This window comes from Tinamus guttatus, unplaced genomic scaffold (genome assembly GCF_059628265.1).
Source record: "Tinamus guttatus ecotype Peru unplaced genomic scaffold, ASM5962826v1 Tinamus_guttatus_pri_ptg000423l, whole genome shotgun sequence".
Classification (NCBI taxonomy): domain Eukaryota; kingdom Metazoa; phylum Chordata; class Aves; order Tinamiformes; family Tinamidae; genus Tinamus; species Tinamus guttatus.
The window spans coordinates 416,415-430,846 of NW_028288957.1; the positions used below are offsets into that span (position 1 = coordinate 416,415).

At 61.2% G+C, this 14,432-nt stretch overlaps 2 protein-coding genes across 2 annotated transcripts; both read left to right on the top strand.

The window, feature by feature from the left end:
* Positions 1–231: 231 nt before the first annotated feature.
* Positions 232–1,544, top strand: LOC148593252 (interferon-inducible GTPase 5-like). The gene is made up of 2 exons (XM_088531491.1): positions 232–693; positions 737–1,544. The coding sequence occupies exons 1-2, from the start codon at positions 232–234 to the stop codon at positions 1,526–1,528; spliced, it is 1,254 nt and encodes a 417-aa protein (XP_088387617.1). The 3' UTR covers positions 1,529–1,544.
* Positions 1,545–3,051: 1,507 nt separating this feature from the next.
* Positions 3,052–9,944, top strand: LOC148593253 (maestro heat-like repeat-containing protein family member 7). Its single transcript, XM_088531492.1, has 19 exons — positions 3,052–3,199; positions 3,311–3,381; positions 3,583–3,705; positions 3,947–4,026; positions 4,324–4,447; positions 4,650–4,736; positions 5,026–5,175; positions 5,362–5,545; positions 5,883–5,992; positions 6,382–6,531; positions 6,719–6,873; positions 7,041–7,188; positions 7,276–7,463; positions 7,696–7,777; positions 8,007–8,141; positions 8,866–9,060; positions 9,354–9,509; positions 9,636–9,737; positions 9,822–9,944. Exons 1-19 carry the CDS (start codon positions 3,052–3,054, stop codon positions 9,942–9,944), a joined length of 2,511 nt encoding a protein of 836 aa, XP_088387618.1.
* Positions 9,945–14,432: the final 4,488 nt, after the last annotated feature.

The window sequence follows — 14,432 nt, forward strand, 5'->3', positions numbered from 1 at the left end:
GCTGGTTACCAGGGCAAGAAGCACTCTGGCTCCCTGCAGGGTCACTCCAGAGGCTCTGCTAGGGGGTCTCAGGGCCTGAGAGAGGCTGAGGTGGGGACAGGTCGCTTTGGTGCCCTGGCTCTGCACGTGACTCAAGCCTGTGCGGATTTCCTCTTTCTGCTGCTGCAAACCGAAAGTGAAAGACTGCGCTCTGCTTCCAGGCTGTCTGCACCCACACCCGCTGCACCCAACATGGCCAGCACTGACGCAGACTTGGAATGGGAGTTCCTTCCCCACATTTCGGAGGAAGACATGGAAGAGATAAGGGCAGCAGCTGCAAAAGGAGACCTCCCAGCAGCAGCTGCAAAGGCGCAGGAGATCCTGGATGATGAAGAAAAGATCCAGCTCCACATTGCCGTAACAGGGGACTCAGGCTCTGGGAAATCTTCTTTCATCAACGCTGTGCGTAGCCTGGAGGACTGTGAGGAGGGTGCAGCTGCGATTGGGGTGACGGAGACAACGACGGAGTGCATCCCATACGCTCATCCTGAGTACTGCAATGTGACCTTCTGGGACCTGCCTGGCATTGGGACTCCCAATTTCAAGCCAGACACCTACCTTGAGGCAGTGAAATTCAACCGCTATGACTTCTTCATCATCATCTCCTCCGACCGCTTCTCACACAACGCAGCCATTCTTGCAAAGGCCATTCAGGCTCAGAGGAAACATGAAACATTTCTACTTCGTGCGCTCCAAGGTGGATCAGGACGTGAGCAATGAGCGAAGACTCTATGACGACGAGGGAATCCTGAAGGCTAAAGGGAACGGAGCTACGGGGAGCCGGCCACGGCAGTATGATGAGAGGGCAGTCCTGGATAAGATCAGGCAGGACTGTGAAAAGAACCTGACGTGCCTGGGCATAAGCTCCCCACAAGTGTTTCTTGTTTGCAGGGATGGTTTCAGCTTCATGTTCGATGGCCCCAGACTGCTGCAGACCTTCCTGGAGGATCTGCCAAGTGAGAAGGAATTCATCTTCCTAAAGTCTCTGGCCAATACTTCAGAGGAGGTACTGAGAAAGAAGAAGGAGATGCTGATGACGCATGTCTGGCTCAAAAGCCTTACATCAGGTGGCGTTTCTGCTATTCCCATCCCTATTCTCTCTACTGCTGTTGATATTACAATCTTGGTGATATCCCTGCAAGAGTTTTGCCGGACCTTTGGTCTGGCTGAGGAATCCCTGCAGAAACTAGCAAGGCAGGTGAAGAAGCCGGTGGAGGAGCTGAAGGCTGTCATAAAGTCTCCCCTGCTTCACAAAATATCCAAGGATGTTGTAATAAAGCTGTTGACCAAGAGCTTGGGAGGTGCTGCAAAATATTCTCTCCTTCTCATGAAAAATATTCCAGAGTTCTTGCCAGTGATAGGCTCCGTGGTAGCTGCAGGAATTTCTTTCCCCGTCACATTTGTTATGTTGAAGAATTTTCTCGCTGATGCCGCTGATGATGCTGAACGTGTTCTGCAAAAGGCTTTAGAGGGAATAACTCGGAAATGACAGATATAATTCCTCACACAGTTTCTCTGATGTCTGCAGTGCTGCACGAATCAATGCCAGACTCAAAAAGCAGTATCTTTAGAGTCATTTAATTCCATTTTTAAAAACTAGACCTGTGTACTACATGCTTTCCTAATCAGCAGCCTGAGGAGGACAAGAAGCTGAAAAAAGAAGTATGTTGATTTGTTTGTTTTGGTTCTGCTCTCAGTGACCTGTCCATGAAGCTTGATGATGATGCTTTGCAGCTCACTTGTGCAGCAGCATGTTTTTGGTGGGTTGCAAATGAAATGCAAGTTCTGGGGACTTCACTACTGGGGCACCCACCCCACCAGGTCCCAGCCCTGGCTGCCACATAAAATTTTTTTTGCATCCTGTTGTTTGATTCCTGTCTCCTTTTTCATGCCACATAGAGAAGGGTGTAGGGGCAAGCAGGAGCCCTCTGGGTTACCCCTTCTTCGTATACGCAGCCCTCAACACACTGGGTGCACAGGGCCTCTCTGGCTGCACAAGCCTGCAGGTAAAGGCCTTTCTTGGAGAAGCTTTGTGAGGGATCATCTCATGAGAACATCTCCAGAGGTGCCCTCCACCTTGGTCCTGCTGTGGCTGGGGTGGCAATGGGGGAAGCGGAGCTTGGGCTCCTGCCTGCACCTGAGCCTGAGGTTTAGGGTTCCCTCCACCCCATCGATTCTGCCTTTACCCAACCCAGGCTGGTGGTGCCTGGGAGCTCTGAGTCCTCTTTCTCCCCCTGCTCCCAAAGTGCGAGTGCTGAATGAAGGTGTCTGGTGGGGAAAGAAATTGAAATGGAGGGATGGGGAGAGAAGGGGCACAAAACTTGCCACGAGAGGCACCAGGGAGCTTCAAAGAGCCCAGTGGGGTGATCTAGGAGGCACTAAAGGTGCCTCTAAGCAGAGGGAGTTGGGGGGCACAAGCACGTGAAAGGAGGGATCGAGGGTGGGCCCAAAGATGAAGCTGGGACGGTGAAGGGAGCTCCCAGATTTGGGGTGCCCCCAGTGGATCCACACTGATGACAGTACTAAAATTGCAGCCAGCAGCCCGATAACGCTGTTATTAATGTGACTTTGCTGGTTGATCCCCATTTCGAGAGCACCCGGCTGCCCCGTGCGAACCTGCCCTGCCCTGGGCGGCCCAGGGCCCCTCTGTGACCTCCCTGCCATGTCACTGCCCTGCCCCGCGGGGACAAGGGCCCCTCTGTCACCTCCCTGCCATGTCACTGCGGTCGCTGCGGCCCCCACAGTGCGCGGGAGGACGGCGAAGGGAGCGGACGGGAGCGCGCGGAGTAGCCCCGAGCGCATCCTGATCATATCCCTGCGAGCCCCCGGCAGCCTTGTGTCACCAAGGCATTTCCTCAAGGGTTCCTTGAGCCACCCGCTGCCCATCCGGGTGAGCGGAACGGGGACGGGGGGTTCCTGGGGGTGCTGGGAGAGGGGAGAGCGCCCCAGGGTGGGGGGAGGTCCTGGGAATGGAGCCCCTCATGCTGCCCCAGACCCGTCCTGTCCTGCAGGATGGAGCACAGGTGCCCCCCGAGCCGCACACGGGTGGCCTGGGCAGATGAGGAGGAGGAGGATGTGGAGCGGTTGTCCCTGTCCTCCTCGGAGAGCAGCTGCGAGGTGCTGCCCTACAGCGTCTGCGTGCCCGAGCTGCTGGGAAGACGTGAGCACCGGGGCAGGGCCAGGGGCTGCCCTGGGGCTGCCGCAGCCTCCGCGCGGGGCCGCCCCACTCCACAGAGCCACTGCAGCTCCGCTGCCTCTCTTTGCCCCGCAGACCCCGGCATGTCCTGCAGGGAGGCAGAAGCCCTGGACTGCTGGGAGGCCTTTTTCCGAAGCCGGAGCAAGGTAGCGGGGCTCACTTCCCTGTGCTCGGTGCAGGCATCTCCTGGGGTGCCACAGCCAAGTGCTGCTCCCTCAGGGCATCTCCTGGGGTCCCGCAGGGCCGACCTGCTCCCTCGCAGGCGTCTCCTGGGGTCTGTGCTCCCGCCGGCCCTGCCTCTGCCCCTCTCCGCACCTCTCATCCCTCTCTCTCCTCCCTGGCGCCAGGATGTGGGGCAGAAGCTGCAGTTTCTCTCTGCCGTGCGCACCCTCTGCGAGGCTTCTCGCGCCGATGGCCCGACGTGGGCGGCGCTCCACTTCTGCAGAGCGGAGCTGGCCCAGAGACTCCAGGTGAGGGGGCTGCTAGCGGGGCGCTGCGTGACGCTAAGGACACGCGTGGGGACGCGTGGGGTGCTGCCCTCCACGTGGGCACAGAGCTTCCCTGCGCGCGGCTCCAGGAGCCCCCGGGACCGAGGCCCGTCCAGCGGGGCCGGCACAACCAGGGGGCTCTGCTGCCCTGGGGGCTGCCCCGGCCCACAAGGCTCCTCGCGGGCGCTGGCAGCTCCCGGGCCCATCGCGCCTGTCCCTGCAGATGCTGCTGTGCCAAGAGTCCACCGAGCGTCTGGACACGGCCGTGAGGCAGCAAGTGATGCTCACCGTGGTGGCCATGAGGTACCGAGGGGCCCCGCTTGGCTGAGGTGTCCCCGCTGTCCGGCCCCGAGGACACCTGGCCCAGGGCTCTGCTGGGCACCTGCTCCTGCCGCCCTGGTTCTCATGGCGGGTGCTCAGGGCTCTGGGGACAGGGACCGGCTGCCTCCAGGCTTCTCCCCAGAGTGCAGGGCCCTGACCCAGGGTGCGGGCGCGAGGAGGGGCCTGCGGGCTCCCCACCTGGCCCGGGGCTGCCCCCGCCAGCTCTGCAGGCCCCTGTGGCAGCAGGCAGAGCTCAGGGACACCCTGCTCTCCTTGCAGCCGAGCGGGCCTGCACCTCTCGGGCCGCGTGCACGGGAGGCTCCTCAACGCCTGCTTCCGCAGCGTGCTCTGCCTTCCTGCCGCGGAGGACATGGCCGAGCTCGAGGCTTCCCTCTACTCCCAGGTAGGCACAGGGCAGCTGCGGGAGCCGGGCAGCCACGCGGGCTGCCCCACGCGCAGCAGCTCCTGGGGTCCGGCCTCGGCCTGGCCACGGCCACGCTCTGCGTGTCCCCCTGGGCAAAGGCAAAGGCAAAGCGAGGGCAGCCACTCTCCTGGGCCTCGCGGGACGGGGCAAGGAGCGCCACAGCCCTGTGTGCTCCTTGCAGACCCTGGCTGCTCTGGACAGCATGCTGCAGGTGCTGGCCCTCAGGCATCCCACCTCGGGCCTCCAGGAGCTGCAGCTCATCTTCCAGGTCAGCCTTTGGCTCTGAGGTGCTGGGGCTCCGCGGACCCTTCCTGGCCCCAGGGGAGCGCGCGGGGCCTCATGCAGGGCCCCTCTTCCTGCCTGCTGTGGGCAGGGAATGGGCTCCGCGGTGCAGCAGGGCCCCGCGGTGCTCTAGTTCCTGCTGCCTCCACGGCGCTGCTGCCATCGCCGGGGAGAGCCCTGCATGGCGCCGCTCGGCCCCACGGCTCCCCGCGGCTGCCCTGGTGCCACGGCTGCCGGCAGCCGCCCTGTCCTCGCGGCGCCCGCACACGTGGCAGGGCTCGCAGGGCACCGCAGCAGCTGGTCTCCTGCAGGCCCTGCTGCCCTTCACCGACTCGGCGCGAGCGGCCGTGCGCCACAGAGCCGTGGGGCGCATTGCAGGGCTCACGGAGCTGCTGCTCAACTACTACCCCTTGCTGAAGGGCCAGGTAGGAGCCCCCGGTGCCGGCCCCTGGAGACCCCCCTTGCCCTGGGCAGCTGCTGGGCAGCCAGGGCCTGCAGGCCCCTCGCGAGCCCTGGCTGCCTCGCGCTGCAGCCCTGAGCGCACGGGGCCGGCCGCGCTCTGCTCCCCCCGCGGCCTCTCGCGGCGCTGCCAGCGCTGCCTCCTCCGCCAGGTCCGCTCGCGCAGCTCCAGGAGCAGGGACAGCAGCCCGGGCAGCTGCAGGAAGCGCCGCTTCCTCGTCATGGGCAAGCTGGTGGGCTGTCTCGCCCTGTGCTGCGCCCACAAGGACGAGGGCACCAGGCGCGGGGCTGCCCAAGCCCTTGCTGACCTGCACAAGTTCCTGCTGCAGCAGAGAGGTAGGAGACTCTCCCCAGGGCTGCCACCTCACACCTACGGGCACCGCGGCCAGGCCAGGCCGGGCCCTGCACGGCCTCAGCCACACACAGGAGCAGAAACACCCTCCCACGCAGCTGCAGCCTGGGCCGGCCCTTGGCCTCCTCCTCTCCTGCTTGCCCATGGCCTGCAAGGCTTCAGCAGCCCCTCTTCCTGCTCAGCCTGCCCTCCTGCTTCACACCACAAAGGCCCAGCCAACCCATGGTATTCTCCAAAGCAAGATGCCCTCGCCAACCACGGGTGCCACCTCCAGCTCCCGGTGCTTCCTGCTGACTGTCCTGTGCGTCCCCTCCTGTCCAGGCAGGGAAGTGAGTCAGGACAGCCCAGCGCAGCTGCAGCTCAAGAGGGAGTGGGAAATCGCCAACGTCTTTTGGCGATCAGAGTCCCTCAGCGCTGTTGACGTGATCCTGGTAAGGAGTGCGTCCCCTTGCCAAGTGTGAGGACTCGTGGTCGTGGGGGTCAGCATGAGGTTGTGTGAAGAGTGGGATCAGTGGGGCCAACAGGGCCTTGCAGTCACTGGGCGGAGCGCTGGCACTGTCCCTGCACAGGGACCAAGGCAGGGCTTCCCTCCTGGCTCCCAGCCCCCTGTGGTTCCTTCAGGGTCAGCACATGGGCGCCCCACACCCCTCCTCAGTGCTGTCCCCCAGCTCAGCACAGCCCCGGCCTGTGGGTCTCCTGCTGTCGCTGGGCCAGCTCTGCCCCATCTCTCTGCAGGGCCACTCTGGCCGCTCCGGAAAGCACTGCCCTCGGGGCCCTCAGTGCAACGCGTCTCTCTTGCCTGCCCTCTGGTCTCCCCTAGATGTTCAAGAGCTACCTGAAGCCCCCTGAGAGGACAGACCTCTTCATCGTGGCCATCTGGGGCATGACCACCTCCACCAACTTCGACACGCGCACAGCCACGCGCGTGCTGGACGTGCTGGTGCAGGACTGTGCCTACCAGCTGGAGCACGTAAGCAGCCTGCGCCGGGGCAGCGCGGGCCTGGAGCCCTGCAGGGGGGGTGTCTGCCCCACAAATGCAGGTGTCCCAGGACTGCTGGAGGCCAGGGCGGGGCAAGGGAAGCAGGGGCAAGAGGGAGCTCCGTGGGGAGATGGCCGCGCTCTGCCTGCAGTCCCACTAACGCCTGTGTTGCCTGCAGGTGCCAGACATCGTGAGCTGCATGGGCAGCACCCTCATGTCCGTCACAGACGGGTCTGCCCAGCGCAGCCTTCACAGGGCCCTGCTCGAACTGACCACCATCTACCCCCATGAGATGGTCACGGGCCTCCTGCGCCATTCCCCTTCTTGCATGGGGTAAGGGGCCCAGCGGAGCCGAGGCCTGAGCCCCGGTTCCTTCAGAGCTTGTGCCAAGGCTCTCGGGTGCCTGCTGGCCAGCAGGGCTGGTGGCCACCCCAGGCCCTCGGCCCAGCTCACGTGGCTGCGCCCGAGGCACGTGGTGACACAGCGCTCTGGGCCTGCAGTGCTGCCATCGTCATGTGGAGGGTCATGGTGTCCGAGGCCTCTCCTGCGCAGGAGGTGCTCCGGGAGCTCCTCAGCGTGCTGCAAGACTGGCCAGCGAGCAACAGCCTGGCCTCCAGCCAGCAGCAGAAAGGCATCTCCTGCTTGGCCGTGAGTGTCTGCACAGGGCTGTGCCAGCTACCAGGCCACCCCTGTGCCAGCGCGCCGGCCACACCGGAGGCTCCGTGTGTTCTGCAGGCAACGCGGGCGCTGCACGAGATCCTGCGGCAGCCCAGCTGCCCGCAGCAGCTGGAAGCCATCTTCCCGCAGCTCTTCTTGGCGCTGCTCTGCGGGGTGTCCTTCAGCAGCGCCCTGACGCCGCAGGAGGTCGACACCTTCTTGAAGGAATGGCACCAGGAACAGCTCACTCCCACCAGCCCCTTCAGGTGCTCCACAGGCGCCGTCTCCATCGGGGCCCTGGGGGCGTTGCCCTGCAGGCTGTGGCAGCGCTGCTCTGCTGTGCTGCTTACGAGGCTCAGAGGCTGGGCAGGGAGGCCGAGGGGGACGGAGTCGCCACCTGGGTCCTGAGAGCCAGCACAGGGGAGGGAGTTTGCTGGAGACAAGGGGCCTTCTTCTCACTGACAGGGAGCCGGGAAGGCGCCCAAGAGCCTGGTGCAGGTGCCTCTTCAAGCTGCTGGCACCGCTGTGCAGCAAGCAGGAGCCCTCGCAGGAGTTGCCCATCTCCGCCTTCCTCGATGAGGTAAGGCCTATGGCAAGCGCTGCCTCCCACAGGGGCCTCTAGCCCCGGCTCGTGGGTCGAGACAGGGCTGCCCTGTGCCCAGCGCTGCGGGGTGAACAGCGGTCAGCAGAGCTGGAGTCGGCACTGGGTGCCCTCCCATTACGAGTGCCCTTGAGCCCAGACCGCTTGTGCTGGGCTAACGCTCCTCGCCGCACACATTGGCATCGTCTCCATGTTGTTTGTGTTTCAGCTGCTGGCCTGTGTGGAGCTGAGGGAAGAGGACTCCGAAGACAACCTCTTCCTGGAGAACCTGCAAAGCCAGGAGCTCGTGAGGCGTGGGCAAGTCATCAGAGGCCTCATGATGCTGGCAGAGACACCTGAGATGGTGAGTGGGGGTCAGCTGCATGTGGGCTTGGGGGGCAGAGTATGTGGTGAGGAGGTGGCGAGGAGCCTGTGCGCTCCTCTCCTCCCTGCACCCCATGGCCCCCATGTGCTGTGGGTCGGTCAGGAAACCCTGCAATTCATTCCCGGCCTTTATCTAGCAAGCTCAAGTATGCAGAGCTTCCTCCCACTATTTGGTTGAAAGACTCATGCCATGGCCACCTTGGCTGTTGGCAGGAATTACGCACTTGCCCCTCAGACTCTTTTGCTTCCTCTCCATTTATTTTCCCCGTTCACCATTGCAAGACCTTCCCAAACTAAGGCTTTGTATGCACCCCTAAAGCACAACACAAGCCGAGTGCCTTCCAGCATGGACCCCCCCGCTTTCTTCCTTCTATTTTTCCCACTGCTGCCCCATCACAGCACCCTCCTTCCCCCTGGTTTCACCCCTGAGAGCCAATCCCTTCTTCGTTCTCTTGAGGTCCATTGCTGCTCCCTGTTGGTGCCATAGGTTTCCTTAGGAGACCTCCCCCAGGGCTTTCTGCCATAGCTATAATGTTCCTTGTCCTGAAAAAAACTTGGATGCAGGTGGTCTTGGCTGTGGCCATGGCTTCAACTACAACAGCGACTAGTGCCAAGCACAAGCGCTCCTGCTCTGGCCTCCTTGCAGTGTTTTCCCAGGTTGGTTGTCTGTTAGATTGCCCAACGGAGATGTGTGTTTCGCACAGGCGAAAGAGATGAACGTCCTGCTGCCACTCATCATGCATCGCCTGCGGAACGCGGATGGGGATGCCCTCACGAAGGCCCTGGTCGTGCTCAGCAACGTGCTGCATTTCATGGACAGGAGGATGTCGGGCCCCATCGCTGTCCGGCTGAGCCAGCAGCTCCAGGCGCTCTTTGACCACGTAAGGGCTGCGGGGAGAGTTGGGGTCCTCGTGGCCTCTCCACAGGCCTCTGTGCAGGGTGTGAGGGAGGTCAGCAAGGGCCGCAGGAGCCGTGCCGGGCACCGGAGCCTCCTGCAGCTCTGCTCTCCCCAGCCAGGCTGCAGGAGCCCTGGGGGGCTGGGGACCCTCCTGCACTGGCTGCACATGCGGCCTCCAGCTCCTCAGCGTGGCGGCCCCGTCACAGCCGTCTGTCAGCGCATCAAGCGCTGCTCTCGGCTCGCTGTGAGCTTGGAGCAGCCAGCGCTGAGGTCCTGCCCCCTCCTTCCCACCAGGAGTGCAGCCGCGTGCGCGAACTCTCCATCCGCCTCTTCGCAGCAGTGGTGGAGATGGCAGCAGGCTGTGCCAAAAGGCAGGTGGAGAGGCAGGTGCGAGGCAGCCTGCTCCTGCTGTCCTTCCACATGCACGATGAGGTGCAGAGCGTGGCCCAGGTGAGGATCTGTGAGGCGAGGGGCCCTTGCGGGAGGGCAGTGCTGACAGCCCCAACCCCAGGAGGGGCCACCGAGGGCTCCGTCCCTGGCCTGCAGCGGCATCTCGCGCTCTCTGCTGCTCTGCAGGCCTCTCGCGACGCTCTCCTCCGTGCGGCCAAGCTCCTCAAGTGGGAGCAGCTCCGGCGCCTCGCCGAGGAGGGCCAGACCTGGCGGATCAGCGAGTGCCTGGTAGGCAGCGCCGCCAAGGCGCCAGGCCCACGCGTGAGCAGGGCCTGACCCTGGGCTGAGCGGGAAGGGTCTTGCTCTCCCCAGGTGACAGGGGACAGCGGCCGCGCAGGAGAGCACCTGAGCCAGAGCCTGCAGTGCCTGCAGAGCGCCCAGGAGGCCCTGCGAGTAGAGGCCCTGAGGGTCCTTGGTGAGTCACTGCCCTCCTAGGGCCCTTTCTGTGCCAGGGCAGCCTGGCCCCAGCCAGCACCAAGCCCCAGCCCTCCTGGCGCTGCTGGAGCCCCCGCTGCCCAGGGCACCCTAGGAGGGACCCCCGTCTGCCTCTGTCCGCGCATGGGGCGCTGCTGGGCTGCTTCTTGAGGCCCTGTGTGCCCTCCTTGAGCCTCCCGTGCTGGAGAATTGCCCGGGAGAGCACGCCTGGGCCAAGGGGGGCTGTGCTGGTGGGTGCTGCCTGGGGAGGCAGCGTTGTGATGGGCTGTCTGTGCACCTAGGGCTCATAGGGCGGCGCCGGAAGGAGCTGGGTGAGGAGAAACTGGAGCACATCTGCAGCAGTGAGTGTGGGCAGAGGGGAGTGCGGGGTGGGTGGCGCGGGCAAGGATGGAGCCTGGGCAGAGAGCTCCAATTCCTGCCCCAGGCAAGGAGGGCTCTGCTCCTGTCCCAGCTCTGGCACGGTAGAGAGAGGACAGAGAGAGATCTGGGGACATTGGATTTGGGGCCTTTGTGTCCAGCAAGTTTGAGCTGATCCAGTGATCCCCTGGCCCTGAGGAGAGGCAGGTGCCATGGCCCTGTCGGAAGGGATGCCCGGGCTGTCTGCAGCTGTGGGGAGGGGGTTGATGCCTGTTCTTCTTCCTTCTCAGCACTTCAGTGCCTGCAGAATGACAGCAGCCCCTCGGTGCGTTCCCTGGCGGCTCAGACAATCCTCCTGCTGACACTGGGGAAGCAGCCTGCATCCCGAGGCACGCGGAGAGCCCGCTGCTCCTGGCTGCGCAGAGCGTGGCAGAGCTGTTGCTTGCCTCTGGGAGAGGGCTGCGTTTGCCGCGGGAGCTCCGCTCGCTCCTGATCCTGCCGTGCTCTGCACACTGGGCCCCATGAGGCGGCTGGCGCCTCTGAGTCCTGGTTCTGCCCATTCCACCTTCTGCTGGGCTTTCTTTCAAAGAAGAAACATTTGTCCTTCCTTGTGGTTGGGTGTCATTTCTTTATGGAGACAAACGTGGGAAAACAGCTCTTCCACTCCTCTCTCATCAATGCCTCAACAGCTCCTTCCCTGCATGTCCAGCACGGGTCTATCAGCCAGTGAGGCACAAGTGGTGTCACAAGGCCAAACACCAACCAAGAGCCTAGCACTAACCTAGCATGCACTGAGGCACAAGAGAGTTCATAACCCCCACAAGCGCCTGTGAGTCTAGAACTGCCCTATCGACCTCTCAGGCACAACTGACCTCACATTCACCATTAGCGAACCAGTGTTCACCATTCGCCTTTCACGCGCTGAGGTCAACTCCAAGATCACCTAGGAGCTTGTTCTGTCATAGCAGTCTCTCCGGCCCAACTGACCTCACAGCAGCACCAGCACCTGTCCAGCATGGTCCTATCAGCCACTGAGGCACAAGTGATGTCAGAAGCCTGTATCTTTACAAATGTGTGAAATACTCCACATTTTTTGGTGAATCGAACTAGGGAGTACAGGCAGGGAGGTCATGCTGTGCGTAGGTGATTGGGTTCAGGTGACCTTTGGAGAGAGATCCTTATCAACAAGTGACCACAGAATGAACCTTAGTAGCGTTGGCGCAAGTGTAATGAGCTAATGCATATTAACTTTCACATTCAGGGTAGCCATAAAGTTACTTTAATTAGACATGTGATGCATGACCAGGGAGGCGGAGCATATCAAGGAGCACCATACGTTAGGCGGGCCAGGAAGTCTGTAACTTCTGAGTACCTTAGCCAATAGGGAAAAGGAGAGGGCCTACCTTGGTCGGGAAATTAGGATAAAAAGAGGCTGTGCTCCCCTGTAGTTTGGGAGACCCCACAGTGGTATGTGCTCTCCCTTTATTCAGGACTCTCCCTTTATTCAGATAAAGTTCAGGATTCTTCTGTCTCCTTTGTGGACATTTGGTTCTTGACAGCAAGACTCGTATTTCCCTTGCAGCACCCCTCTGTGGGCAGCTCCTCTGACCAGTCGTCTGGGGACTATCAGAGTCCCTTCTCCCCATGGGCTATGCTTTTGGCACGAGAAGCCCCAACCCGGCGTCCCCTGGGTTTTTGACGCTGCTCTGGTTCCCAGGGCAGCAGCTTGGCCAATGTCACCTACCTCCAAAGAGAACACCAGGTCCCACTGCTGCAGCCACTCAGTGGGTACCATGTGCAGGAGGACACCTGGCACGTGGAGAAACACAGTCACCAAGGCACGACCATGAGCTCAGATGCAGCCATGCGCAGACAGGGGCTGCACACGTGGCCCCACACCCCAGCCGTGACCCCAGGACACGGCTGGGAGCAGCGTGAGAGCCCAGCGTCACCTCTCGCCTGGCACGGTGACGGCTGCCGCTTGCGGCGCCCGGCGTCTCCTTGTGCATCAGCTCTGGGCCGCAGCGAAGAGCTGCTCCAGCAGCGTGGGGCAGTTACGGGCCTACGGCAGAGCAGGGACGTGGCAGTTTGGCCACAAACACCGCTCTGCTCACCCACAGCCATGAGCCCAGGCAGCCCCAGGGCGGTGCCCACAGGGACACAGTCCAGACACAGGGCTCACTCACCAGGTTACTGCAGACCTCGTCATGCAGCTGCACAGTGCTCAGGCACACGCTCACAGCCACGCGCTGCTGCACCCTCTCGCACACCAGCAACGGGGCACCCTGATGCAGAGCCGCCACCTTGCACATCTGGAAAAAAGAGCTGGGGACACTGTCAGGAGACACTGCTCACATGCCCAAGGTGCTGGGAGAGAAACGGCCATGCATCAGGGTCAGCAAAGGCCTATAGAGAAACCATGGGCATGGCACAGGCACAAGTGACCCCACGGCTCTGCCAGCACCGTGGGGCTCTCTGTGGCTCTGCAAGCAGCTCTGGGGCTCTTACGATGCAGATGCTGGGGGCCAGCGCCCAGAGATGCAGCACAAGAGCGGGAAACGCTTCCTCTGCCTCTCTGCGGATGGATCTCATCCCCAAGGCGGGCAGGCTGTGACGAGGGCACCTCGTACAGGCACCTGGCACCAGTGCAGTGTGCCCATGGGGGAAAGCAGCCCCGGGAAGCCTCTTGCCTTCTCCTGTGCATCCCCAGTGTCAGCTAATTTGTGTGCCTCTCTCTTCAGCACTGCGCCAAGCTGGTCTGCAGAGAAATTCAACCAAGCAGCAGCCCCAGCAGAGCACCCAGCAGGCTCCATGGGCACCTGCGAAAGGCATGAAAGCCCCTCGTGCTCAAGCACGAGTTGGGAAGCAGGTGCAAAGCAGAAGTCAGATCCAAAGCAAGTGTATGTACTTTGAGAGGCTCCAGCACAGCCTGTCATCTGCCTCAGGCTTGGCAGAGCTGATCCTGGCTCGGTTGTTTCCGAAGTCCTTTGTTTTTTTTCCATTACAGCCCTCAGGAGCTGGTTCACAAAGAATTTCCTCTCCAGGACACTGCGCAGCTCCACGGTGGCACTGCGAGGGAGCAGAGGTTGCCCCGTGAGCCCGCGGGCTCAGCCACGTGGCCTGTGCGTGTGCACACCCTTCCCTCAGGCTTTTCCAAGGACTTTTGCTCCCATGTTCCAGCCAGAACATATCTGGGCAGAAAGCCCAAACCTGTCACCATTCCAGCGCTGGCACGGAAATAGTGACACGGGAAAGACAGAGGCCTGGGCCAGAGCCTGAAGGAAAGTCTAATGAGTTCCTATCATCGCATCAGGTGAGGAGCGATTCCTGCCAACACTCACACAAGCACCAGGTCATTTGGCTGTCTAGAAAACCTAGAAGGGAAAAGCCTAGAGACTCGCACAGACAAGGCCGAATATCAGTATCCATTTTCTTTGCTAGTGATCTTTTCATTAGAATAGGATTGATCTTCAGGGAGTTTTTGAATGCAAAGTTAGGAAATTTCTTCTTAAGGACAGATTATTGTTTTGGTTTCAGGTTATATGCTCATTTCCAGCAAAAAGAGAACAGAAGCTAGCAATTTCTTAGCAAGCTCCAGTGCTCAGACCTAATTCTGCTCCCAGCTTTGCCATGAGGCCAGTTTGAGATTGCAGCGAGCTTTCAGAGGTGCTGAGCACCCACAGCCAAGGAGCAGCAGGCAGAAACGATGCTGTGAGGGGGATGTGGGCTCCACACAGGGTCTGCGGAAAGGCCTCGGAGCGAGCAGGTCCCACTGGACCATAAAGGAAGAGCCCTGCGATCAACAGCATCAACCCAAACAGTGCCAACGGGTCACCCCCTCCCTCTGCAGATTGACTCGGCAGGGGAAAATAACCACAAAGACAAATAAAGCAAAAGACAGAGCCCTTCTCAGAATTAACTGTGTTTATTTTCCACTTCAAATCAAGCCACACTAAGTTGAGGGATGGATACATTGCCCTCCAGGCAGCTGACTTACCTTGTGGCACTTTGCAATACCTAAAAACTTTTCCTGACCCCCAAGGAAAATGATTTGTAAGAGGAAAAAGGGAGAGAATTTGGGTGTCCGATTACAAAGATGCACTGCCCAGAGAAGGCAGCTGCCTCCTGTGC